General features: G+C 50.7%; 1 protein-coding gene across 2 annotated transcripts; it reads left to right on the top strand.

The window, feature by feature from the left end:
* Positions 1-9,128: 9,128 nt before the first annotated feature.
* Positions 9,129-25,197, top strand: ssh2a (slingshot protein phosphatase 2a). Of its 2 annotated transcripts, XM_076015185.1 has the most exons (15): positions 9,129-9,289; positions 16,149-16,276; positions 17,191-17,255; positions 17,932-18,053; positions 18,312-18,377; positions 18,603-18,668; positions 18,797-18,991; positions 20,971-21,064; positions 21,156-21,284; positions 21,379-21,425; positions 22,020-22,166; positions 22,550-22,750; positions 22,928-23,879; positions 24,176-24,708; positions 24,763-25,197. In XM_076015185.1, the coding sequence occupies exons 1-15, from the start codon at positions 9,159-9,161 to the stop codon at positions 25,013-25,015; spliced, it is 3,129 nt and encodes a 1,042-aa protein (XP_075871300.1). In that variant the 5' UTR covers positions 9,129-9,158; the 3' UTR covers positions 25,016-25,197. The 2 variants fall into 2 exon arrangements, with proteins under 2 accessions (XP_075871300.1, XP_075871299.1); XM_076015184.1 differs by having other exon boundaries at positions 9,130-9,289; positions 24,176-25,197.
* Positions 25,198-25,278: the final 81 nt, after the last annotated feature.

The following is a 25,278-nucleotide window of genomic DNA, read 5'->3' as shown; positions in this document are numbered from 1 at the left end:
CCTCCTCCTCCACTCTGTCCCTCCAGACCTTTATCATCAGTGAAACCTTGAGTCACCACCGCCACCGCCTCTCCTCCTCTCCTCTTTCTTCCCTCGCTTTCCTAATGAACTCATTTTGAAGGGAGAAGACCATCTTATCTCTGCAGCGCCTTCCCTCCGCTCCCTCCGCTCCCTCGCTCCCTCACTCTCTCACCCCCTCAACTCTGTCTCTCTTTTTTCCATCACTCACCTGCCTCCTAAAATTGATATCAGTTTGATTTATGTTTATTCAATGTGTGAAAGGCAGCGGGAGCTCCTTGATCTTTTGTCTCCTGGTTAGTGTAACTCCACCAGTGGATCTTCTTCAGTTTGTGGTTCCACTCACCACCTGGTTTTTGTGTCACGTTAACAGCGTGTTTGTAAACAGTTACAGCTGATCCTCACCCGCCTCCATGTTGATTTTTTTTTTTTTGTAATAATGTAATAATATTGTAATAAAATTGAAGTGTATTCATAGATTTGGGACGGAAGGTCCTTGTGGCTGAAGCTTTGACGGATTATAAAATCTTTACACGTGACTGCGTTTTCCTTCATCGTTGTAAAGGGATGAAAAACATGCGCTGCTATTCTAAGTAGTAGAAGGAACACTTTGAATAGAATAGAAAAGAATAGAATAGAATGCCTCCATGCAAGAAAGACAAGCAGAGATGTTTCAGTGTGCACTCAGTGTGTCTGGCTGGGCCTCACTCAGTTATTCACTGCAAAAACGCAAGTTTAAGAATAGGAAAAATGTATGTATGTATGTATGTGTGTATGTGCAGCTGTATAGGCTCCCGCTGCTTGACTTTTCATTCATAATTCAACAGCTAACAAAAGTAAAATGCGGTCTGCATTTGACTGTTGCTGCTTGTTTTAGATGGGATCACATCGCCCCCTGCTGGTGTCCACATGTCATCATTGCCCCTCCGAACCAGAGTGACGTGTTGTGACCTGAGCAGACCGCTAGGAGGCGCGCAGCTCACTGACTCTCACTGGCATCTTCACACTGTTGTCTTGTTTTTAACTTAAGCGTTGCAAAACTCTCCACGTGATGGATTCCAGGAGACGTGTCGGTGTCAACACACAGCTGATGGACTGACAGTGTGGCTTCTGTATACGTCATGAAGGGAAACCTAGAGCGGGACTTCTATCAGCATAAAGAACAGCATGCAGAGCAAACAGCAAGGAAAAAGCTGCAGCACGCGCATGCGCTTTTCCCGAGTTGACGTGTTGACTTTGACATGGCAGCAACATTGTATACATGTGCAGGAGCTGCACATGTATACAATTCATACCACGATGCAGTGAATTCTTTGACTGTACTGTGTTGAGCGAACACAGTTCACGGTCCTGGGGTTGTTTGTGCTCTGGTTTAATATCAGTTTAGCTTTAGAGTGCTTCTATTTATTCATTCATTTTTTTTATTTATTTTTTTATTTATCAATTATTTTGCCCACTGAAATGATAGACAGACAGACAGACAGACAGATAGATAGATACACACACACACACACACACACACACACACACACACACACACACACACACACACACACACACACACACACACATTGGTTCCGTGTATTGTCGAGCTTTCTAGAGACGTTGATTGATTGCGAGGCTGAACTGACTCACATCTGCGCATGCGCCAGACTCACAGGTACACCCGGCACAGACTCCTCCACCAAACAAAACTATCAAACACAGCGGAAGAGAGCTACGTGAATCTTTCAAAATAAAAGCACGTGTTTGGACCACCTGGTCAATGGACCAACATGAAGTGAAAAGAAAAATATATATATTCTTTATATTCACAGTCGAAGTTAGGAGTTCGAAATACCCGTTGTAACGTCTAAATTAGAAAAAAACAAAACAAAAAACATCTTAGTTTGAAATCCAGGACCGGATGTTCTGTCTCAAACATGTCTAGCCTGACAGCACAGAGCGAATTAAGCGGCGAGCAGGAAAAATAAAATAACACCAGGATCTTTGAGTGCCGCGGTTCGGTTCGGTTCGGTTCGGTTACTTCCATCCCCACCCCCAAAAATGCCGTCCCAGCTCCTGGAGTTGGACCTGCCGAGGTGACCGAGGTCCGGGCTGCAGCAGGCGGGCCACCGACCCCCAGCACCGCCAGCTCCAGCACCTGCTGTCTGTAAGTACACTGGAGCCATCCCGGCCCGGCTCGGCTCGGCTCGGCTTCACAACTCAGCTCACTCTCACTCTCACTCTCACTCTGTCCCAGTCAGACTGACTGACTGCCGTTAAAACCCTCTTACCCTCTTACTACTAATCATATATAGACACACTGTCTGTTCAGTTCATGGCTTTAGAATCAGTGAGTCAGTGAGTCAGTCAGTGAGTCAGTCAGTGTTTCAGCCCTTTTTCTCAGGAGAACTTCAACTTTCACTGCCTGCTAGTTATTGAACTCCATTGTGTGTTTATGAGCTGTAAAACAGGCGAAAGAAGAAGAAGAAGAAAGGGATTTGTCTTCTTTCAAGTTTATAAAGTTGTAGTTTGCACAAAACGACACCAACAAAGGAGATTGAAATGCAGAAATTGAACTTTTCACTATTTTACATACGCACAAAAACTTTGACCTGAAGTCAAAGACTTTAAAGCAGGTTTTCAACCTGCGTGTGATGTTTGAAGCCAGTTGTTCTCAGCTGGTGGAGTCCCAGCAAGGACACACCGTCTGCTCCTCCCCCTTCAAGTCAAGAGCCACATTTCTTTGATGGACGGTCCAGTTGAGGACCACTTGGGTCTATATACTCTATATCTATGTACCCTTGTTCATGTAAGATGTATCCATCCAGTCAGCTCTCGTCATCAGACTGGTGGCTGAAGACTTTGCTGAAAGAGGGTCAGTGTGACAGAACTGTCAGAGCCACTTTCAACTGGGACCGTCCTCCTTCACAGACAGACAGACAGACAGACAGACAGAGCCACGCCTTTCTTCAGGGACACCGTGACGTCACTTTGCCGCCTGTTTTTTAGTCCACAGCGTCCATCACCGTGCTGTTGATTGTGATTTTGAACTGGAGGAGGGCAGGTATTGAGGCCAGCACATCCCAGATTAACCGGGGGGGGGTGAATCAAGCCATGCAGATTGGATAAAGAGGGGGGGAAATCCCCTGAGCAGACAGACAGACAGACAGACAGACAGACAGACAGATAGCCAACACACCTGATGATGTATGTATCCGTCAATGACAGCTGCAGTCAAGACCAGGAAACTGCTCCAATGTTTAAATATCAACTGGACCAGATGCAGGCGGTGCAACAGCCGTCCACTGGGCTTCATGGAGGACAGTGTGCAACAGTGTCAAAATACTTCATAATACAGTACCGGGCTGTTCATGGAGACCATAGTACAGGGCTGTCAAAGTCAAACACTCAGTGGGGTCAAAAGGTCAAACTGGGACAAAGTTTGGGTCCAACATTGACATTGATTGAGCTGATCTTCCTCCACGTAGAACAGCAAGCCTTCTATATGGAGCCAGACAAGCTGAATATGGAACAAAGCAAAGCTTCATACTGGACCATCAATAACTTCTTATTGCACACAGGCTAAATTAAAAAAATAAATAAAAAAAAGTCTTTAAAATAAATGAAAATGTCAATAAAAATCATATGGCTCTTCTTTTTATTTGATGATTGATCATTTAAATACACTGTGGGCCAAATTTGGCCCGCAGGCCAGAGTTTGACATCCCTGCCATAGAGGATGACTTGGCTTTATTTGCTATTGGCTGTTGCAGACTCTGCAACACCACCAGGAAGGAAGGGAGGAGCAGCAATCTACAGCTGTAGGCCTGGAGTTAATCTGCCTAGCAACACGGCGGACCAGCCGCTCTCATTGGCTGGAGGCCCACTCCTGATACACCATCCATACGGTGTGCTTGGTCGCCATAGTGACCAACTTATACTTTCAAAGTAAAAGCTCAGTTCATCATCATCATCATCATCACCCAAATCCTGTAACAGTCTTCATTGTGTGTGTGTGTGTGTGTGTGTGTGTGTGTGTGTGTGTGTGTGTGTGTGTGTGTGTGTGTGTGGGTTTATGGGCATATTCAAGCCTTTGGAAGAGCCCAGACAGACTGACAGATTGTTGCCAGAGAGGAAGTTCCCTGAGTGTCCACAAGGGATTAGCAAGACAGGCCGGGATTAGAATGTGTGTCCATTGGGCCGTCTGTCTGTCTGTCTGTCTGTCTGTCTGTCATTTAATTTGCTACAGGCGCTTAGAGGTTCTTCCTTGTTCTGAACATGTTGTTGTTCTTATGATTCTGTTTAAATGCAGAAGGTGGAAAGTGGTGAGGATGAGGGTTGCTTCCCAGCCAGCAGGTGAGCCAGCAGGTGAGCCAGCAGGTGAGCAGGCTACTTCCTGCTTTCTGCCACTCTTTATTTTACACTTCCTGCAAGCCCTTGGGTGTCTCTCTCTCTCTCTTTCTCTCTCTCTCTCTCTCTCTCCCCCCCCTCTCCCGCTGCCGTTCAATAGTGCCAGTAGGACATGTAGGTTGAGACTATGACCACTAGAGGGAGGTGGTGCGTCAAATGAGCCTGTGTGGAGGACATGTGGAGTGTGAGGCATGTTCTCTTGCAACAATGTTACTGCCGTTGTAATAAATTCAGGACCACAGAGCAAGTACTTATGCATGTATATATACAGTATATACATATATATATATATATGTATGTTTGTATACATACATATATATATATATATATATATATATATATATATATATATATATATATATATATATATATATATATATATATATACATATATATATATATATGTATATATATATATATATATATATATATATGTGTATATATATATATATATGTATATATATATATATATATATATATATATATATATATATATGTATATGTGTATACTATATAATTTGCAGCTGCACTAATGAGCCCCACTTTGTGGGAAGCAAAGAGGCTCCGCCAGACTTTGGCTCCTCCCAGATGAACAGGGCCCGTCTGAAAGTGCTTTTTGTTTACGTTGCAACTTCGCTCCGGTTCATGTTCAGTTGACATTAAAAAGTGCGGTAAAGTTTCCTGCGTACCCCGCGATAGATTTTTTTTGAGACTTACATAAGCTCGCAGCCCCGACGTGCAGCCGCATGTGGAGGGATGTGGAGGGATGTGTGTCACTGCTGACATCACCGCCTCCAGCCTCCAGCACCGCTGCACACGGCCAACACACACATGTGGGCCCAATCATCTCTGGGCTAATACAATAAAGAGAGGGGCAGCGGCTGGTGAGGTCATACAACCACTGAGAGTGTGTGTGTGTGTGTGTGTGTGTGTGTGTGTGTGTGTGTGTGTGTGTGTGTGTGTGTGTGTGTGTGTGTGTGTGTGTGTGTGCACCTTACAGCAGTATGTTGCGTTGAAGGCCCTGGTTACCGACTCCACCGTTTTGCTGTTGTGTAAAAACACACTGGTACGTCATCAGAACCTGGGTGCTGCTGAGGGTCCGGGTGAGGGGTGACGACCCCTGGTGTGTGTGTGTGTGTGTGTGTGTGTGTGTGTGTGTGTGTGTGTGTGTGTGTGTGTGTGTGTTACATAAGAGCCGGGGGTCCAACAGAATGTGCTTGTTGCCCTCCACATGGACTGCAGAGGCAGGAGCAGCCTTTGATTTCATCACTTGTCAACTCTCTCATTTTGTTTTTCTCACATGCTGGTTGACTCCACCCCTCACCCCCCCTTACCCCCCACACCTCTTTTGCCGTATTGCCCTTTCTTTCTTTCTGTCTCACTCTCACTCACTCTCACACACACTGCCGCCTGGGGACTGATAGCAGCTGTCAAGGCCGCCGTTGATTCTTCTCCGCCCCAGCAGTTACACAACCAACTTGAAAGGGTTTTTATACAATGGAGTGCAGTGGCTGCTGCTGCTTCACACCCTTTTAAAACAACAACAACAACAACTACATTTCTGCCTTTCCGGGACCATAAACTACTGGACGGTTGCAGAGCCGTAAAAGCCAGTGAGTCAAAGTACAAGGAGCAAGTCCACACCCAGCACATCCACCTTCTTCCTGTTTATCCCCTCCACGTGAGCACGTGGCCGATGATAACAATAGCAGGTGAGCGTGGGCCAACTTTATCACCGCTGGAGCCACACTGGCTTCTACAGTGGGCCAGAGGGGGAGGGGGGTGGGGGGGGTGGCGGAGCAGCAGCAGATGCATGGAGTGTTTTGGTGGAGGAAACAATGCATCCTGGGATATCACGGAGGAAACATGTTGCTGGAAAATAAAGCAAAGTTGCAACCAAGTCAGCGTCTTTGAAGCCCCACCAGGGGGTTTAGCTCTTAGAACCACCCAGAACCACCTAGAACCACCTAGAACCATCCAGAAGCATCCAGAACCACCAGGGTGTTCACCTCCTAGACCCACCTAGAACCACCCAGACTACCAGGGTGTTTGGCTCTTAGAACCACCCCGAACCATCCAGGACCACCTGGGTGTTTCGCTCTTAGAACCACCCAGAACCACCTAGAACCATCCAGAACCATCCAGAACCACCAGGGTGTTCACCTCCTAGACCCACCTAGAACCACCCAGACTACCAGGGTGTTTGGCTCTTAGAACCACCCCGAACCATCCAGGACCACCAGGGTGTTTAGCTCTTAGAACCACCCAGAACCACCTAGAACCATCCAGAACCAGCAGGGTGTTTGGCTCTTTATTGAAATGACTCTTACAACACTGCAACCATGGAGCAGATGCAGCTGTTTGAGGACTGACTGCCTGTTAATATCATTTCTTCAAGTGTCAAGTATTAGAAAGCCTAACGGGCCACAGGTGGGCCCCGGGCCGTAGTTTGCCCACGTTTGGTTGGAATGATTCTATAATCCGTTGTTTTCTTTGTGCCCTTTTTGGAATCAGTGGACATACAAATAATAATCAGAGCTTTTTCTCCTCCCAACATCTTGCCTCTTCAGTGTGTTTGTTTTGGACTTTCCCCCCCCCTACAAATGGACCTATTGAAGCTCCTTGGTGTCTGACGGTAAACGCCTCAGCAGGAGGAGGCCTGACGCAGTTTGGAGCAGGAGGGAACGATGCTACATGGTTGGCTACACGTCCAGACCTGCTGCTTCAACACGAGTCTGCCGGTTGTGCCGTCGGCTGGCGGACGCTGCTCGGAATTCCGCGTTGCCTTCAGACAGACGTGGATTACAGCAGAGTCTGTGCTAGCATGAGCTTAGCATCAGTGGTGGGGTCCAGGAAAACACTGCACAGTGTTCACATCTGCTGGGGAATGTGGAGAGCGTTTGAATCTGACCGCTTTACACGAGACGGCCCGAGAGATGTTCACCACTCTGCTCTGACGGGGGCGCTCTTCTCCTCCTCCTCCTCCTCCTCCTGCTCCGGCCAGCTGCATCTGGACAACCTCACAACTGTTGCTCATTGTGTTTCTCTGCTCTGTGTCTTATGCAACTGGAGCACGAGGTTTGTGTGTCGAGAGAGAGGAAGAAAGGAAGGGGGGATGAGGAGGGTGGAGGGAGAGAAGACAAGTGAGGCTTTCACAGTGAGCAGCCTGCCAAGCAGACACACACACACACACACACACACACACACACACACACACACACATTGTCGATATCATGAACATGAGTCATTAAAACTTTATCACATCGTTTGGTCATAATAACACAATAGAACCAACAAAAACAATCTTCCGAGCTGCTTGGGAGCCAAAAGAACCAGCGACTCTTTTTTTTAGTGAGCCGAACCAAAAGAACCGGTTCTCTGAAAAGAGTCGGAATTCCAATTCCCATGCAGGTTCCATGACCCCAGCTCAGCCGTGTGACTGTGACTGTGGTGGTCGGGGGATGTTCAAAGGAACGCTGTGATTGGCTGAAGGAGTTCTCCAAAACACCACACATCTGCGCCGTGACGGGAATTCCGTCTATTTTCAGCGAACCGCTTCTTTTGGCTCGGCTCACTGAAAAGAGTCGGTGGCTCTTTTGGCTCCTAAGATGGTTTTCGTTGCTGATATTAATTGATGACCAAATGATGTGATGCTAAAATGAACGACTCACGTTCATGATATCAACAATATTAAATGTGTATTATTTATACACTCGCCTAACATGGAGCACGGTGCTGTAAAAGTCGATTCTGAAACACCAAAACAAACACCCACCACAACACTGTGTGATGTTAAGATTGTTCACTTTATCCCATTTATAATATGATTTATTTTTATTTTTACATTTCTCTATGGCACTAAATCGCCACCAAAACTCGTTCTAAATCACCGGCAACTCTACAACTGGATGTGGTTCATCGGCCAGTTTTCCGGTTCGGCTCTCAAAAACAAACAAACAAACAAACAAATAAACAAACCCGACTCCCAATCAGGAGCTGGCTTTCTTCGTTCATTTGGAAGAGCCGGCTCTTCGAAGCGGTTCACTCGCGAACGACCGATCACTACTTTTATCACTAACTCCGCCTTCGCTGCTCAAAGATTTCCTCGGCAACTTTGAGCCCAAGTCAGTCAGTCAGATGTATCGGTGCCGGAGCGGAGCACCGACGGCGCTGCTCTGTTCCCGCCCATGGCGACGTGAAGGACGGCTAGTGACTCGTGTCGGTGCTGCTGCTGGTGCTGGAGGTGCAGGTGCCGGAGGAATATGCCAGTCTTTCTGTGTCTCTGCTCGCGCGGGGGGAGTTACGGAGCGAGGTCAGCCGGCGGGAGCAGCCGGTGTCAAAGTCAAGCGCCGCTCTTGAATGTTTCCCGAAGAAGAAGAAGAAGAAAAGTAGGCGAAGAAGAGCGAGACAAGTAGTAGAAGAAGATTTTACAAGCACAATTTTATTTATATTTTATTTTATTTTATTTTTTGTCACTGGGATACAATAAAAAAGACTGATATGGTGCTTGGTTTTTGACAAGAAAGTAAAGATTTGAAGAAGAAGAAGAAGAAGAAGAAGAAGAAGAAGAAATATTGACTTTTGTTCTTTTAAATCGAACGGCCGAGCCAGGAGAGCAGCGTGACGACGGCGTGACGACAGCGTGACAGCAACTACAAGTTGTTGAGTCCCGCCTCTCTCGGAGCGACAGCACCTGGCCGTCTCCTTCCTCTCCCACTCCCACTCCCACCTCCGCCACCGGCGGCATGACTCTCGGCGCGGTGCCCGCTGCCGGCGGCTCGTCCTCGGCGGCCCGGTGCTCGTGCTGCGGGGCAGAGATGGGCTCCTACTACCGCGACCAGGCGCCGGTGTCGCAGGAGAGGCACGCCAAGCGACTGTGAGTGCGACACACATCTAAAACTATTCAGTAGTTTAATTCCGCGGGCTGCTTCATAAACTCAACCCCCCCCCCCCCCCCCCCCCCCCCCCAAAGTTGTTGTTTTACACTTGGAATTCGTATTTTTGACGAATTCAAATCGTGTCTCAGAACGAGGCAACTTTGTAGTTCATGTTATTTGCGTCGTTAAAATGAACTCCCACCCTGGCAAATGGGAGAACCAGCTGAGAACCATCATCTTAAACAATAATGAGTGATAGTAATACTACCCTGAATTTAAGGGGTCTCATTTACTCTTTACTATACTATACTATACCATACTGTACTGTACTATACCATCCATACTATACTATATCATACTATACTGTACTATACCATACTATACTATACCATACTATACTGTACTATACCTTACTATACTATACCATACTATACTATATCATACTATACTGTACTATACCGTCCATACTATACTATATCATACTATACTGTACTATACCATACTATACTATACTATATCATACTATACTGTACTATACCATACTATACTATACCATACTATACTGTACTATACCATACTATACTATATCATACTATACTGTACTATACCGTCCATACTATACTATATCATACTATACTGTACTATACCATACTATACTATACCATACTATACTGTACTATACCATCCATACTATACTATATCATACTATACTGTACTATACCATACTATACTATACCATACTATACTATACTATACCATCCATACTATACTATACCATACTGTACTGTACTATACCATCCATACTATACTATATCATACTATACTGTACTATACCATACTATACTATACCATACTATACTATACTATAAGTGGGGTCAGCAGAGCGTGTGTTGTCATGCAGACTGTCGAGGCTTCTTGCATCCATGAAATATTGTCAGGTTGTTCTGGGCCTCCTGCCTGTGAAGGAAATGTTGATTTTTTTTTGTATTGAGTAACAGTCAGGAAGATGACAACTATGTTGTCATCCTCTATGTTGTCATCGGGTTAACCGGACTCCAGTGTTACTAACTAGCAGCCAGCCAGCCAGCCCTGATTGGGTAACATGGTGAAACTTTGACGTTTGAAAGCTGAGTGTGTAGTGCAACATGTGTGGTGACACAGCAGCAGGCTCTGACTCACCAGTAGTCCGGTGCACCTCTTTGACCTTACTTGGCCTGCTGGCTGCCGGCTGTCAACGCAGCCTGATTCACCCTGACTGCCATGCAACAGGAAGTGGACCGAAGCACTGAGAGATCAGCTCATGTCTTTCTGCTGTTGGCACACACACAAACACACACACACATACACAATGCGGTGGGTTGCTACATCTCCACCGCAGCGTTGCAACATTTCCAGCTAATGCCAACGCCCCAGACCGTCACTTTCTGCAGTAGTTGGTCAGATCTTTCTGTGATTGGCCGCTGGCCTCCATTCAAACGAAGGCCCGGTTGGGGAGTTGAAGACATAATGAGGTCCACATCACTGCGTCTCTCACAAGGTCACTTCGTCCAATTGCAGTGCGTTGCTGTTGCGCAACATGTGAACGTGGGCAGCAGTCATTTGCGGTTTGGCTGCACCACAACAACCGCAACACAACTGGCCGTCAGCGACGGCCACCTCCACCCTGTAGCACTGCAGTAATGTGGGATTAATAAAGGCCTCCTCCTCCTCCTCCTCCTCCTCCTCCTTCTCCTTCTTCTTCGTCTATCTACAAAATTCTGTTTATTAGACTTTTGCCAAAAAGAGAAAATATTTTTGGGACGTCTGCAACTCGCATCATGAGTGCAACTTCAACAGGTGAAAGTGATGTTACACAAACGCACGCACACACACACACACACACAACCTGTGTGTTTGTGAAGCCCAAGCCTCTTGTTTATTGACTGGGCCAGCAGGTTCCCTCATGTTGATTTCCAGACTTCCTCACCTTCTGGTGCAGGCTAAATGAAGCAGGCTAACTGAAGCAGGCTAACGCTAATGAAGAGTGTGTGTTGGGAAGCTAAATGATGCTTCACAGGAAGCTAAGAAAGCAGCAGCTGCTGCTGCCATTGTCACTGAGTCAGTGCAACTGGGTCACACAGAGGAGAGACACTGTGTGTTGCTGTGTAGGGAGACACTGCAGCAGCTTTAAGCAGCAACACACACACACACACACACACACACACACACACACACACACACACACACAACTATGTGTGTGTGTGTGTGTGTGTGTGTGTGTGTGCAGGAATCTTTTGGCTTCCTGCTTTTGTTTGGCTGTATTGTATAAATTCATATTTATTGTTGGTTTTTGTACTTTGTTGTGTTGTGGTGATGGACAATGCAGGAGTTTTGCCATGTATGTCCTGTGTGTGTGTGTGTGTGTGTGTGTGTGTGTGTGTGTAATGTAATCTGATTGTTTTCAGTGTGTGTGTAATGTAATCTGATTGTTTTCAGCGTGAGGAATACCTGATGTACACAACATGTGAGTGGGTCAGAGAGTGAATCAGGATTGTGACAGCTGGACTGTGTGAACAGAACCCTGGTCCTGGACCGGATGGAGTATTTGCTCTGTCGCTGAGGCCGGGAACCCTGACGACTGGAGGAGTTTGCATAGGGAGCGGCTTCAGCAGCTGACTGGGCATATGGACCGCTGGATTTAGGTCACTGCCACTTACATGTGTGTGTGTGTGTGTGTGTGTGTGTGTGTGTGTGTGTGTGTGTGTGTGTGTGTGTGTGTGTGTGTGTGTGTGTGTGTGTGTGTGTGCGTGTGTCCTGGTGTGAGTTCAGGCATTAGACTGTAGCAGCAGAGCAGACGGCTGCTGCTGCTGCTGCTGCTGCTGTCTGATGCACCACAGTCACACGGCTCAGTGTTGTCCTGGGAGGTCAAGGCCAGAGTCAGACACCAGAGTCTGTGCCTCGCCTCAGGTGTGGGCAGACTACGGCCCGGGGGCCACCTGTGGCCCGTTAGGCTTTCTAATCCAACCCACAGATACTTGAAGAAAAGATATCAACAGTCAGTCAGTCAGTCAGTCATCAGACTGCTGCATCTCCTCCATGGTTGCAGTGTTTGCACAGTCATTTCAATAAACACCCATGCTTCTGGAGGGTTCTAGGTGGTTCTAGGAGGTTCTAAGAGCTAAACACCCTGCTGGTACTGGAGGGTTCTAGGTGGTTCTAAGCGCTAAACCCCCTGGTGGTTCTAGGAGGTTCGAAGAGCTAAACCCCCTGGTGGTTCTGGATGGTTCTAGGAGGTTCTAAGAGGTAAGCACCCTGCTGGTTCTGGAGGGTTCTAGGAGGTTCTAAGAGCGAACCCCCCTGGTGGTTCTGTGTGGTTCTTCATTTGACAGCTTTTCCTACCAGCAGCGCCCAGCAAAGCTGAAGATTCTCCCAATCTTTCTGACACCGTCTTCCACTTTGGAGACGTACACAACAGAAACACAAAGAGACGACTGACTGTGTGTGTGTGTGTGTGTGTGTGTGTGTGTGTGTGTGTGTGTGTGTGTGTGTGTGTGTGTGTTGCTGTGGAGTGGAAGGGGCTGCAGTGGGGCATCGCTGCAACCAGCTCCTATATTTATCCCACTGCTCCCACTGAGAGTGACTAATATGGGCAGGGGCAGGCGGGGGGGTGGGGGGGTCAGCCACTTATCAGCCCACCATGGGGAGTGGCGGCGGTCCTCCCATGAAGCCACGAGCTGCGTTTCCATCACCCCTGGAACTGCACAAACCTCAATATGGCAACGACATAAGATAAAATAAAAGCTGGTGATGGAAGTGACTCCACTGGTCCAAAGCTCTGCAGTGTGACCCAGAGGTTCTGACTCTCACCAGGTGCTTTTCCACACGCGTCCCTGCGGAGGAATAAAGTGTCATGGAAACACTTTGTTCACATTGACACGCCAGCGGACGTGACGTACTGGGTCACGTGACCGGTTCAGTGACCAGCGGGAAATGGCGCGTCACGATTGGACGGAGGAGGTGACGGAACATTTTTGACGAGTCATCAGAGAGAAAAATAGAAGAACCAAACAAAAGCAAGCGTAATTCTGGTCCAATCTCGCAGCAGCAGCAGATTGGACCACGATGACGGCTGATGATCTTCACAGCATTCAGTGGAAACACCTGCCAATCACAACTGGACTTGGAAACGCTGATACTGACCAGTACTGGTACTGGTACTGGTACTGATACTGATCCTACCTCTCATCTCCCAAATTAGCCAGATAAAAATACCGTTCCATTTATCTCCGACCTTCCCGTTTATACAATAAATATTTTTGAAATTATTGGGAAATTTCATTTTGAAATTTGACTTTTGAAAGATCAGTTCAAACAGCTGATTGCTAAAAGCTCTCCTCATGCATTTGTGTGCGGCTTGTTTGTTGCAGTGTTGAGTGAATGTGGGTCCAAGACGAGCTGAGCTGCCACCAGCATCACATTTCAATGACTGTGGATGGACAGTAGCACTGCTGCTATACATGGTCACAGCCAAGTACAGTACGCCTGTGTGTGTGTGTGTGTGTGTGTGTGTGTGTGTGTGTGTGTGTGTGTGTGTGTGTGTGTGTGTGTGTGTGTGTGTGTGTGTGCGTGTGCGCACGCACGCAGTGGGCCACGTTGCAGCGGCTGTCAAGGAGGTCATCGCAAATCAAAAGTAGGACAAATGTGTAAGGAATGCAGTGGAGGGGGGGTGGGGGGTGGGGGGGGGTTACTGGGACATAATACTCAGCATGTGGCTGTACTGTCTTGTACTGCTGCTGCTGTGGTCCTACCAGTGAGCCAAACACTGGCCAATACTGGACACGGTTACTGGTTACTCAACGTCCCCCCCCCCCAAGTGTATTTGGCCCACTGGTCCCTGACCCTGGATCCTGCACCCTCAGCAGCAGCAGTGGGTGGGGGGGGGGAGGACGGACGGATGAGGTTACACTGCAAGCAAGCTGGCTCTGTGTCAGTGGAGGCCTGCACTGTCTGGGCTGCAGCCACCCCCCAGTGTGAACCCGGAGGTGTGTGGAACCCAGTGAACTGCAGTGGTGTGGAGGTCACTGAGTCTGCAGACTGATGATCCAGCACAGTCACTGCACACAGTGACTCACTCACCCTGATAGAGTTCATTCTGATAGATTAACACATCTCAAGGTGTGTGTGTGTGTGTGTGTGTGTGTGTGTGTGTGTGTGTGTGTGTGTGTGTGTGTGTGTGTGTGTGTGTCTTGGTTATGAAAGCAGTTCCATTCAGACGTAGCAGAAACTTCCAGCCTGCTCACCCAGTTTGCTTTCCCACAATCTCACACATACAGTTGACACACACACACACTATACACACACACACACACACACGCAGTGTAGGTCCTCCATCTCCTGTGTTTGCTCCCTTTCACTGTGCACATTGTTGCTTGGTGAGCTTTGACCTCCCGAGCGGTTGAACACGTATGACCCTAAACCTCCAACAAACACCGACCCACCCCTGGGTGACAGCCTCAGTGCATCGCAGTGGGGTGAGACGCCGCCAGAGTGAGACGGCGAGGCCGAGCGTCGCACTGTGTGTGTTGTTGTGTAACTGGCCGCTTGTCGCTGCTCGCCCCTGCTGCCATTGACAGACAGCCTCTGTGCTGTTCGGTGGTGTAACGAAGCCAAACCATTGTCCCAGTGAGGTGGGGGGGTGGGGGGGTGGGGGGGGGGTGAGTGACGGAGCTGCTGGCAGTGCAGGATGTTCACTCAACACTCCTGGAGAAGACGCAACCTGCAGTTTGCTGAGGACGGCAGCGGGTGGTTCTGAACAGGTCCAAGTCTGACTGCAGCATCGGTACTGACTGGAGATGGAACAGTGAAGCGTCTGTATGCAGCCAGGACAAGCTGCGTGCTGGACCATCAATCACTGCACACTGCACACATGCTGAACATGGAAAAAGTCATCAAAATGAATGAAATGTCAGTAGAGTAATGATACATTTCAAAATAAAATACGACAATAAACCAATGAAGTGGTAATAATAATAATAATGATAGTCCTTCAATCAACATCCTGTCCTGGTTGAGCAGCAGAGCATTCTGGGAGTTGTAGTATTAGCACGACCATGTGCTGTGTAATAGAAGCAGGCCAGCAGCTCCAGTAGTGATTGTGTATTGGACTTATGGAGCAAATATAATGACACTGCTGGGCCACATTTGGCCCGCGGGCCAGAGGTTGACCCCTCTGGTCTAATGAAAGCCGTGGCTGTCAGTTGACTCGGTCATGAGCAGCAGCAGCAGCAGCAGCAGAAGGTCCACTCCAACCTTGTTTCCTCTGTCAGACACTGTGGTCCAGTGTCTACTGAGCTCCCTCTGTGAAGACTCCTTCTCCTCACTGTCACACCATCACCTTCCAGGGCTCCACACTGGAGCTGCTGGACCTCCTCTCCTGCTCTCCAGTGCTGCTGTGGTGCAGTGGCCAGCTCTCATCTCAGCTCCCACCCTGGTCCATCTGTGACCCAGCTGCAGGAGGGCCAACAACACTGTGTGGACCTAGTTTCACTTTCTTCCTCGTCACCACCATCATCATCGTCATCATCACTCCCCATCGTCTGAGGAGCCTAGAATCACTGAGCGGCCGCCACGGGGCGATGATGAGATGAAGCCGTTGGGAAAATGTGCTGAGGTCCAGCAGCATATGCAGTGCAAAGAGTGGACTCAAAACAAACATGTTGTATATAGTGACATCATTGTTTACACATCCAAATTAGTGCTTTAATAAAACAAGTGTTGATGAATGAGTGTTTTATTGCAGCTGCAGTGAAGGTGCCAGTCCAACTCACTCTCTCTCTCTCTCTCTCTCTCTCTCTCTCTCTCTCTCCCTCTCCCCTGCAGTATCAGTGAGAGCTTCCTGGCTGTGAAAGGTGGAGCCCTGTTCCTCCCCAGGAGAAACGGTCCCGCAGCCAATGCTGGACCCCGCAGCAGCGGCCGCCGCCGCCGCCAGCGCAGGAACAAGCACACAGGTGAAGTCTCGTCTGCATCAACATACTTTCTCCTCCCCATCCATCCATCCATCCATCTCTCCCTCCATCCATCCATCTGTCCATCTGTCCATCCATCCATCCATCTATCATCCATCCATCTCTCCTTCCATCCATCCATCCGTCCGTCCATCCATCCATCCATCCATCCATCCATCTCTCCTTCCATCTATCCATCCGTCCGTCCGTCCGTCCATCCATCCATCCATCCATCCATCCATCTCTCCCTCCATCCATCTCTCCATCCATCCATCCATCTATCCATCCATCCATCCATCTCTCCTTCCATCCATCCGTCCATCCAGCCATCCATCCATCCATCTATCCATCCATCCATCATCCATCCATCTATCCATCTATCTATCTGTCTATCTATGCATCCATTCATCATCCATCTATCCATCCATCTATCCATCCATCTATCCATCTATCTGTCTATCTATCCATCCATCCATCATCCATCTATCCATCCATCCATCATCTATCTATCCATCCATCCATCCATCCATCCATCCATCCATCTATCCATCCATCTCTCCATCCATCCATCCATCCATCCATCCAGTATGAATGCATTGTGGTGGTCTACTTCCAACAGTGAGCTGGGTTTCTGGTCACAATAACTCAGTGTGAGTGCAGTTGCAGTGAGAATCCAGTGGACCTGTGTGTTTCTTTCAATCAAAGATCCCCTTGAACCCAAAGACAGAATGCTTTTTCAGACTTTTTGATAAAGTTGAGGCAGCTTTGCCAAGCCGAGGTCAGACTGGCCGCTGCGCTTAGAGACCCTGCAGGACTGGGCAGGAAACCCCAGAGCTCAGTGACACACCAGCTGGGTTATTATGTCAACATTTCAATGTCGCAGCCAGGTGAGGCTGATGATGTCATCCTCTGTCCAGGTGCCCTGCAGAAACACCTGCACACCATGTTCACTGTGCTGCGGCCAGAGGACACCATCCGACTGGTGAGTGACACACACACACACACACACACACACTAGATCACGGGTGTCAACCTCTGGCCCGCGGGCCAAATTTGGCCCCGCAGTGTCATTATATTTGGCCAACACACGATCACTGCTGGAGCTGCCGGCCTGCTGCTATCATACAGCACATGGAGCGCTGGTACTGCAACTCCCAGAATGCTTTGCTTTGCTTTGCTCCTCATTCAGCTGGTTTGGCTCCTTATGAGACGGCTCACTGTTCTACCAGGAGGAAGATCAGTTCAGTCAGTATCAGTGCTGGACCCAGACTCTGTCCCAGTTTGACCTTTTGACCCCACTGAGTGTGTGTGTATTTGAGTTGGACTCCCTGCACTCCAGCAAGGTGTCGTCATTGTTGTGAAGATTAGCGTTAGCTGCTAACGACCTCAGGGCAGCTTTCAGGTCTTTGTCCACTGACTGAAATAAGTGAGACACTCCTCCTCCTCCTCTTCCTCCTCCTCTTTGTCCTCCTCCTCTTTGTCCTCCTCCTCCTCCTCCTCCTCCCCCTCCTTAGTCTAGTTGAACTGGCCCAGTGTGTCAGTCATGATACCAGGTGTCAGGTGTTTTGCTGTAATCATTCACTGCACTCGTCCCATATGTGAAGCAGAGCTTTGATGTCCGCCTACTGGCCGATGCAAATAACACCGCTTCCTTCCAGGCCGTGCGTCTGGAGGGCGCCGCCCCTCAGGTGACCCGCTACATGGTGGTGGTCTCCACCAATGGCAGGCAGGACACGGAGGAGAGCGCCGTGCTGGGCGTGGACTTTGCGTCCAGTGACAGGTGAGGAGGCCTCCCATTGGACGTTAACGACAACCAAAAACAAAAGCAGATTTTGCACGGAAAAAGCAATAAAAACTGAGGTGATGACATCATTTAAAGGTCCAGTGGGTCGTATTTGGCCTAATGTAGGATTTCTATATTGGTAAAGGCTTCACATGCTTCCCATTAATACGATAGTTTCATAACACCTCAAACTCTTGTTAGCTGTGCAGTTTTCCCAGTGGTGTTTGCTTGATGTTGTTGTTGTTGTGTTTGCAGCTGTTGCACAGTGGGTCTGGTTCTGCCTCTGTGGAGCGACACCGTCATCCACCTGGATGGAGACGGGTGAGACCACAAACCTGCCTGCTCACTCCACTCTCTGCCATCATATTATATTATATTATATTATACTTGAGTGGAGTTGAGAGGTGTTGGAGTTGATGTTAGGATGGCAGCAGACTGATCTTCCTCCTCTTTCCCCTCTCGCTCTCTCTCGCTCTCTCTCGCTCTCTCTCTCTCTCTCTCTCTCTCTCGCTCTCTCTCTCTCTCTCTCTCTCTTCCTGCTCTCAGTGGGTTCAGTTTGTCCACAGTCAACGGGATCCACATCTTCAAGCCAGTGTCTGTCCAGGCCATGTGGTGAGCAGAGAGGAATTATTTTCAACAGATTATTATTATTATTATTATTATTATTATTATTATTATTATCATCTCTTGGTTTTCTTTCCTCCGGCTGCTTCTCTGACTCCGACTCTGCTGTGCGTCAGGTCGGCCCTGCAGTCGCTCCACAAGGCGTGCGAGGTAGCTCGCCGCCACAACTACTACCCCGGCAGCCTGTTCCTGACCTGGGTCAGCTACTACCACAGCAGCATCTTCTCCAGCCAGCTGTGCATCAACCAGTGGAACGCCCTGCAGGACGTGGAGCCGCACTACACCAAGGCCTCGCTCAGCTTCAGCCAGCTGTGAGTACCGAGAGCACCAGTGAGAGCGCCAGTGAGAGCGCTGATTCAACTATTGGACTTTACACTGGCTGTTGTGTTGTGGAGGCGGGGACCACTGCACTGCACTGCAGTGCAGAGGTCATCCTGGAGGTCATCCTGGAGGTCATCCTGGAGGTCATCCTGTCAGCACTTTGATGGTTGTGTGTCATGTGATCCGTGGTGCTGTGCAGTCCTCCTCACTGGGGCCTCTGGACCTGCAGACCACCAGCACGGTTGGCCAACCTGGGCTCTGCTCTCTTATGTTGGCCGTCCAATGGACGGACGGAAGCCTTTGGACCGGAGCCGCACTTCCCCCGTCTCACTGACCTTTGACCTGTGGGGTGGACGCTGGATCCAGTGAGGAGGTGCCGAGTCCTCGCAGGAGTTCAGTTTCACTGAGAGGAAGGAAATCCCCCCCCCCCCCACCTCCCCCTTTGTGCTGCTGAGTCACGTGTCACATGACCATCCTCTGTGTGTGTGTGTGTGTGTGTGTGTGTGTGTGTGTGTGTGTGTACTGTTATCTATCTGTATCTGTCTATCAATCTATTTTCTTTGTTTAGCATTGGCCATAGAGAGACTGAGGAGGAGGAGGAGCAGCGCCGCTCTAACAGTGATGAAGAGTTGGGCTTGGTGCCCAGCGGGTGATGAGGAACAACAGTGTTGAGTTGTGTTGGAAGCGGTGCAGGTGTGAGCTGAGCTGAGCAGATAAGATTAGCGGCCGCAGCAGCAGGTGACGGAAAATCTTGTTGTTGTCATCTTGGCACAAAGTCACCTGGACAAACACTCTGCCCTCATTGGCCCCCCCACTCCCCCCACAGCCCACTGTACAGCGTGTGTGTGTGTGTGTGTGTGTGTGTGTGTGTGTGTGTGTGTGTGTGTGTGTGTGTGTGCGTGCGTCAAGGAAGTGAGCAGTTTCCCATCAGGCCCTGGTTACTGATTAGCGTAGCCGGTCTTTGTCTTTGAGCTGCCGCCAGTTGTTTGTCGGCTTGCTGATGTTAATGTGTGACTCTGTGTCTTCATGAGCAGCATCGTTGGTTTGGAAGCTGTGAGTTTGGAGTTTCTGGTAACATTTGACCCGTGTTAGGGTCTTGTGTTCAACAATGCTAACAGGGTTTTTAAAGGAGCGGTTCAGGATGTCGGCCTCACCATGGCCTCATTTCCATAATTAGCCTGTGTGCTATTAAACCGTCTGCTGCTGCTCCGCTCGCCCCCCCCTCTGTCACATTTTACAGCCCACCAGTCAAAAACTGCTAGCGCTATTTAGCCGCTTAGCTTTCTGTGCGGCTATACTTTGACTGACACGACTCTCAATCCACATTGTGTTTGAATGACTACGGTGGCCCTGTGCACCCAAACCTGGATACCTGCTGGTTTATTGGAGGGCGCCCCCTAGTGTTCAGCCTAAATAGCAAATGCTCTGCTGTCAGGCAGCTGGATTGTCCACACCAGGCTTCCTTAGAAATATGCTGGTGCCAGATGGCAGCTAACTGGGAGCACTGGGACCCTGACTGGTCTGTGGAGGTTCTGTTCCAGGGGGGAGCAGAACCACCTGAGTGTTCTGGTAGTGCCAGGATGCATGTGAAGCTTGGACCAGAGTCCTTCTGCTTCACAGACCCACTGAGCTCCAGGAGTCCACAGAGACAATCAGGCCACTTGTTGGTATCAACACACAGTCACTGTCGGCGTCTCACACACACACACACAGACACACACAGCAGTTCAGGGCCGAGTGTTGGCCGCCGAGGTCGCAGTGGGTGCGTGGTCAACAACAGAGCCGTTGTTGCGGCTGCAGAGTCGCTCAAGCACTCGACCTTCTCCACGTTCCTCAGAGTCCAACACAGAGCGCTGCTTCTCTCTCAGCGAGTCGCCTTCGGTGAAACAAACGTGACTCTGTGCAACAAAGAAAAGCAGCTGATTATGGTGAAAAACGACACAAACTGTGCTGTGTGTGTGTGTTGCAGGCCCACAGAGAGGGAGAAGATGGAGAGGCTGATCACAAGGAGGCTCCGGGAGATCATGATGCACAAGGACCTGGAGAGCGTCACCTGCAAGGAGGTGAGAGCCACAGCAGGACCACGCTGGAGCAGAAGTCTCGTCAAGCCTCGGACCGGTTCTGCTGCAACCTTCTGCCTTCAACCCTCCTCAGATCCGAACCGAGCTGGAAATGCAGATGCTTTGCGACCTGGCGGACTTCAAGAAGTTCATCGGCAACGAGATGCTGGTGATCCTGGGCCAGATGGACCGTCCCACTGAGGTCTTCCAGCACGTCTACCTGGTGAGAAAAAGCACGCTCTCGGTACCGGAGCTCCTCCGCCGTTCCGGTTTCTACTGGGCCGAGTGTTGACGGCCGTCTTGATGTCCCCTCTCAGGGCTCCGAGTGGAATGCCTCCAATCTGGACGAGCTTCAAAGCAGCGGGTAAGCAGCAGCAGCAGCAGCAGCAGCAGCAGCAGCACTCCTCACTGGCTCACTCATTAGATGACTTGTTGGAGACAGGAGGGCTAAGGTGGATCTGGAACTGCTCTCAGTTGGATCTTCTCCAGGCTGTGGCAGCTCATCCTGTAGCTCACAGGTCAACACACAAGAACAATCAGCAATTTAGAAAAAAAAAAAAAAAAAAAAAGATGTGCAGCTGGCATCATCTTCTTCTGTGGACAACCAGCAAGAACAAAATGTTTCAGCGGTTCTTAAAGCGGTGACGCTGAGTTCTGGGTATTTAAAACCCCGTAGAAATGAAAAGCTAGAGATAGAAATAGAAATGGAGATAGAGTCCGAGATAGAAGACGGGTCATCGGCGTCCACTTATGTAACACCATGTATCCATCCCTATTGGCCATGTGACTTAATTGGCACCGCTAACACAGTTAGTTCGGCCTCTGTGATATCTATTAGCGTAGCATTTCCTCCCCCCTTAGAACTCCTGCCAAGGGGGAAAACTGGAAACACGAGGCGTCGCTGATCCGATGGGTCAACCCACCTCTCTTTCTCTCTCTCTCCCTGTTTGGCCTGCAGGGTGCGCTACATCCTGAATGTGACCAGGGAGATCGACAACTTCTTCCCGGGCCTGTTTGAGTACCGCAACGTCCGCGTGTACGACGAGGAGGCCACCAACCTGCTGGAGCACTGGAACGACACCTACAAGTTCATCAGCAAAGCCAAGTGAGCTTCGGGGACGCTACGCCCCCACTAGCACTAGCTCACGTCATGTCGTCTGATGGGGCTAATGGGGTCAAGGTTGCTTGACCTTTGACCTGTGCCTCACGTCACTTTTTGCTCTTTAGTCTTTTCTTTGTAAGAGTCGACCTCGAGCAGAGTTAACGCAACGCCAACTGCACTGCAAAAAAAATTATATATTTTAGGTCTTGCAGTGTCCATGTCGGTCCACTGGGAGGTGTCGGACCATCAGCGTCCCCTTAGCTCCCCCTCCCCCGCCACCACCACCATTGGCTCTCCAATACCTTTGGATGTTTTGGATGTTTGTATTTCGTACACTGGCTAGCTTGATGTGATGACCTCCACCCCCCCCCCACCCCCCACCCCAGGGAGGCGGGCTCCAAGTGTCTGGTCCACTGTAAGATGGGGATGAGTCGCTCGGCCTCCACGGTCATCGCCTACGCCATGAAGGAGTACGACTGGGACCTGGACCAGGCCTTCCAGCACGTCAAGCAGCGCCGCTCCGTCACGCAGCCCAACCCGGCCTTCATGAGGCAGCTGGAGGAGTACCAGGGCATCCTGCTGGCCAGGTCTGCTGCCCCCTGCTGGCACCTCGCACGCCAACAAAAATACATTGATTGGGTGGAAGTGATGTTGCATGCTACATTGTTTCCCCTTCAAACGCTTGATGGCAGCTCTTCTCCCTCTTCTCCCTCTTCTTCTTCTCCTCCTCCTCCTTCTTCTTCTTCTTCTTCTGGTCTCTGCAGCAAACAGCGACACAACAAGTTGTGGCGTTCGCACTCTGACTTCCAGCTGGACCAGCAGCCCCAGTCCACAGGGAAACCCTCCTCTTCATCCTCCTCTTCTTCCTCCAGTTCCTCCTCCTCCTCCTCCTCCTCCTCTTCCTCTCCTCCTCTGGGTCGCTCCGACTCTCACAGCAGCAGCAGCTCCAGCTCCTCCTCCTTCAACCAGCTGCTCAACCTAGCCGTGCTGCAGGCCCTGGCCGCCCCCTCAGAGCCCCCAGGCCCCGTCCCCACCGATCACAGAGGCCCCGCCCACTCCGAGCCCCCAGGCCCCACCCCCAGACCCCAGGAGGCGTCCGTGGTCCCGAGTGAGCAGCTGGGGAATGGGGCGAACACGGCCATGACGGAGCCTGGGCCCCTCCCCCCCCCCTCGACCCTTGACCCCACCACCCCTGACCCCCTATATTCCACCCCTGACCCACTGTCCTTGACCCCTGACCCCCTACCCTTGACCCTTGACCACCCATCCTCGACCCCTGACCCCCTACCCTTGACCCCTGACCACCCATCCTCCACCCCTGACCCGCAGCGAGGTCACAGTGGTGCTGAACGCGCAGACCAGTCTCCAGCTCCCCAGACCAGCTCTCCAGTTTGCAGTGAGCAGTTGAGTTGCCCAGCAGAGGGCGACGTCACTGTGAGCTGCAGGTTCCCAGAGCTGCCCGAGCGGTCCGACCTCCCCCTAAGCCAAGATGACGTCATCACCGTCGACCAATCCGGCTGCTCGCCCACAGGAAGTGACGGCGCCCTCAGCAGCGACCTTGGCAGTGCCAGGGAGGAGTTTGTGGCTCCCAGCTGGTACCAGCAGGGCCACCAGAGGGCGCCGCTGTCGCCACAGGAAGAGCCTGAAGAGGAGGAGGAGGAAGAAGAAGAAGAAGAAGAAGAAGAAGCAGCGAGGGAGGAGGAGGCGGCCAGTCAGGTACCAGCAGTTGTTACTTGTGGCTTCTTCAGCAGTGGTCAGCAGTCTTCTCTACAGACGCTGCTGCCATACTATGAAAAAAAGTGTTGGAGACTCAGTCTCATGACAGCGGCTCAGGATGACATCATGACGTCAAGAGTTTCTCGTGGTTCCTGCATCATTTTCACATCATTGAATTCAAGCAAATCAAAGCCAAACGCAGCGGCGCCGCCGCCGTTTACGTCCCAATAAAGTTAAGGTTGAATAAAATCTGTGAATGCATCCACGAATGTGTCTTCTCTCTCTCCTCTCCTCAGTCTGCTGACACCAGCCAGCCAAATCTGCCCAGCAACAGCAGGCTATTGGTCCGACACACTGTGACGGAGAGGGAAGCCACGCCCCCCCCACCCTCTCCATCCTCCCTGCCCCGCCCCCTCTCCCCGCCCTCCCCTGCTCGGTGCAGCGCTGAGGGGGCGGAGCCTGTCAGACCTGGTTGGGGGGGTCGGGCCCCTGGAGCGATGACCGCCGCTGACCGTGATGGTGGTGACCACGTTCTCCCAGCCGGCCAGCTGGAGGAGCCGCCCTCGCACACCCACAGACGGAGCCCAAGTCATGTGACTCTGAACAGGGTGGCGGTGCAGGAATCGGACACGGGGGGCGCCGCGGGGCCCCAGCTGTGGGGTCCCAGCCAGGAGCTGGAAACCTTCCTCCATGAGGGTCTCAGCCCCGAGGTGGACAGCAGGGGGCCGGAAAGTTTCTCCAGCAAGGGTCTCAGCCCCCCAGTGGAGGACCGGAGGAGGTGCGGAGAGGACCAGGGGGGTCTCTGCCCCCTAGTGGAGGACTGGAGGAGGTGCGGGGAAGACCAGGGGGGTATCATCCCCCCAGTGGAGGACCGGCGGAGGAGGTGTGGGGAAGACCAGGGGGGTCTCAGCCCCCCAGTGGAGGACTGGAGGAGGTGCGGGGAGGACCAGGGGGGTCTCAGCCCCCCAGCTGCAGGGCTGGCGGTGCGGCTGCGGCGGGCGGGCCTCACCCCCCCCTCCCTGCTGAAGAGGTCGGCCTCACTGGCCAAACTGGACCACCTGCAGCTGACGACCCTTGACCTCAGTGACCTGGACCCCCAGTCAGGCAGGGCGTCGGGGGGGACAGAGCCCCGATGACACCTCAGTGGGGGAGGGGCCTCTCGACAGGACACTGTGTGAAGGAGGCACCGGAGCAGCAGCAGCAGCAGCAAGACCATGTGACCTCAGTGATGGACTGACTGGAGGTGTGTGTGTGTGTGTGTGTGTGTGTGTGTGTGTGTGTGTGTGTGTGTGTGTGTGTGTGTGTGCGCGTGTGTGTGTGTGTGTGAACTCCACTCAGGTTTGCATGTCAACTACTGGAAGTGTAGAAGCACCATCAGGTGGTGAAGGTCCAGCTGAGA

This window comes from Nelusetta ayraudi, unplaced genomic scaffold (assembly GCF_046127955.1).
Source record: "Nelusetta ayraudi isolate G7.1 ecotype Tasmania unplaced genomic scaffold, CSIRO-AGI_Nayr_v1 ptg000182l, whole genome shotgun sequence".
Lineage (NCBI taxonomy): Eukaryota > Metazoa > Chordata > Actinopteri > Tetraodontiformes > Monacanthidae > Nelusetta > Nelusetta ayraudi.
Note: the sequence above shows the minus strand (reverse complement) of the source record. Positions and strands in the feature narration are given on the sequence as shown.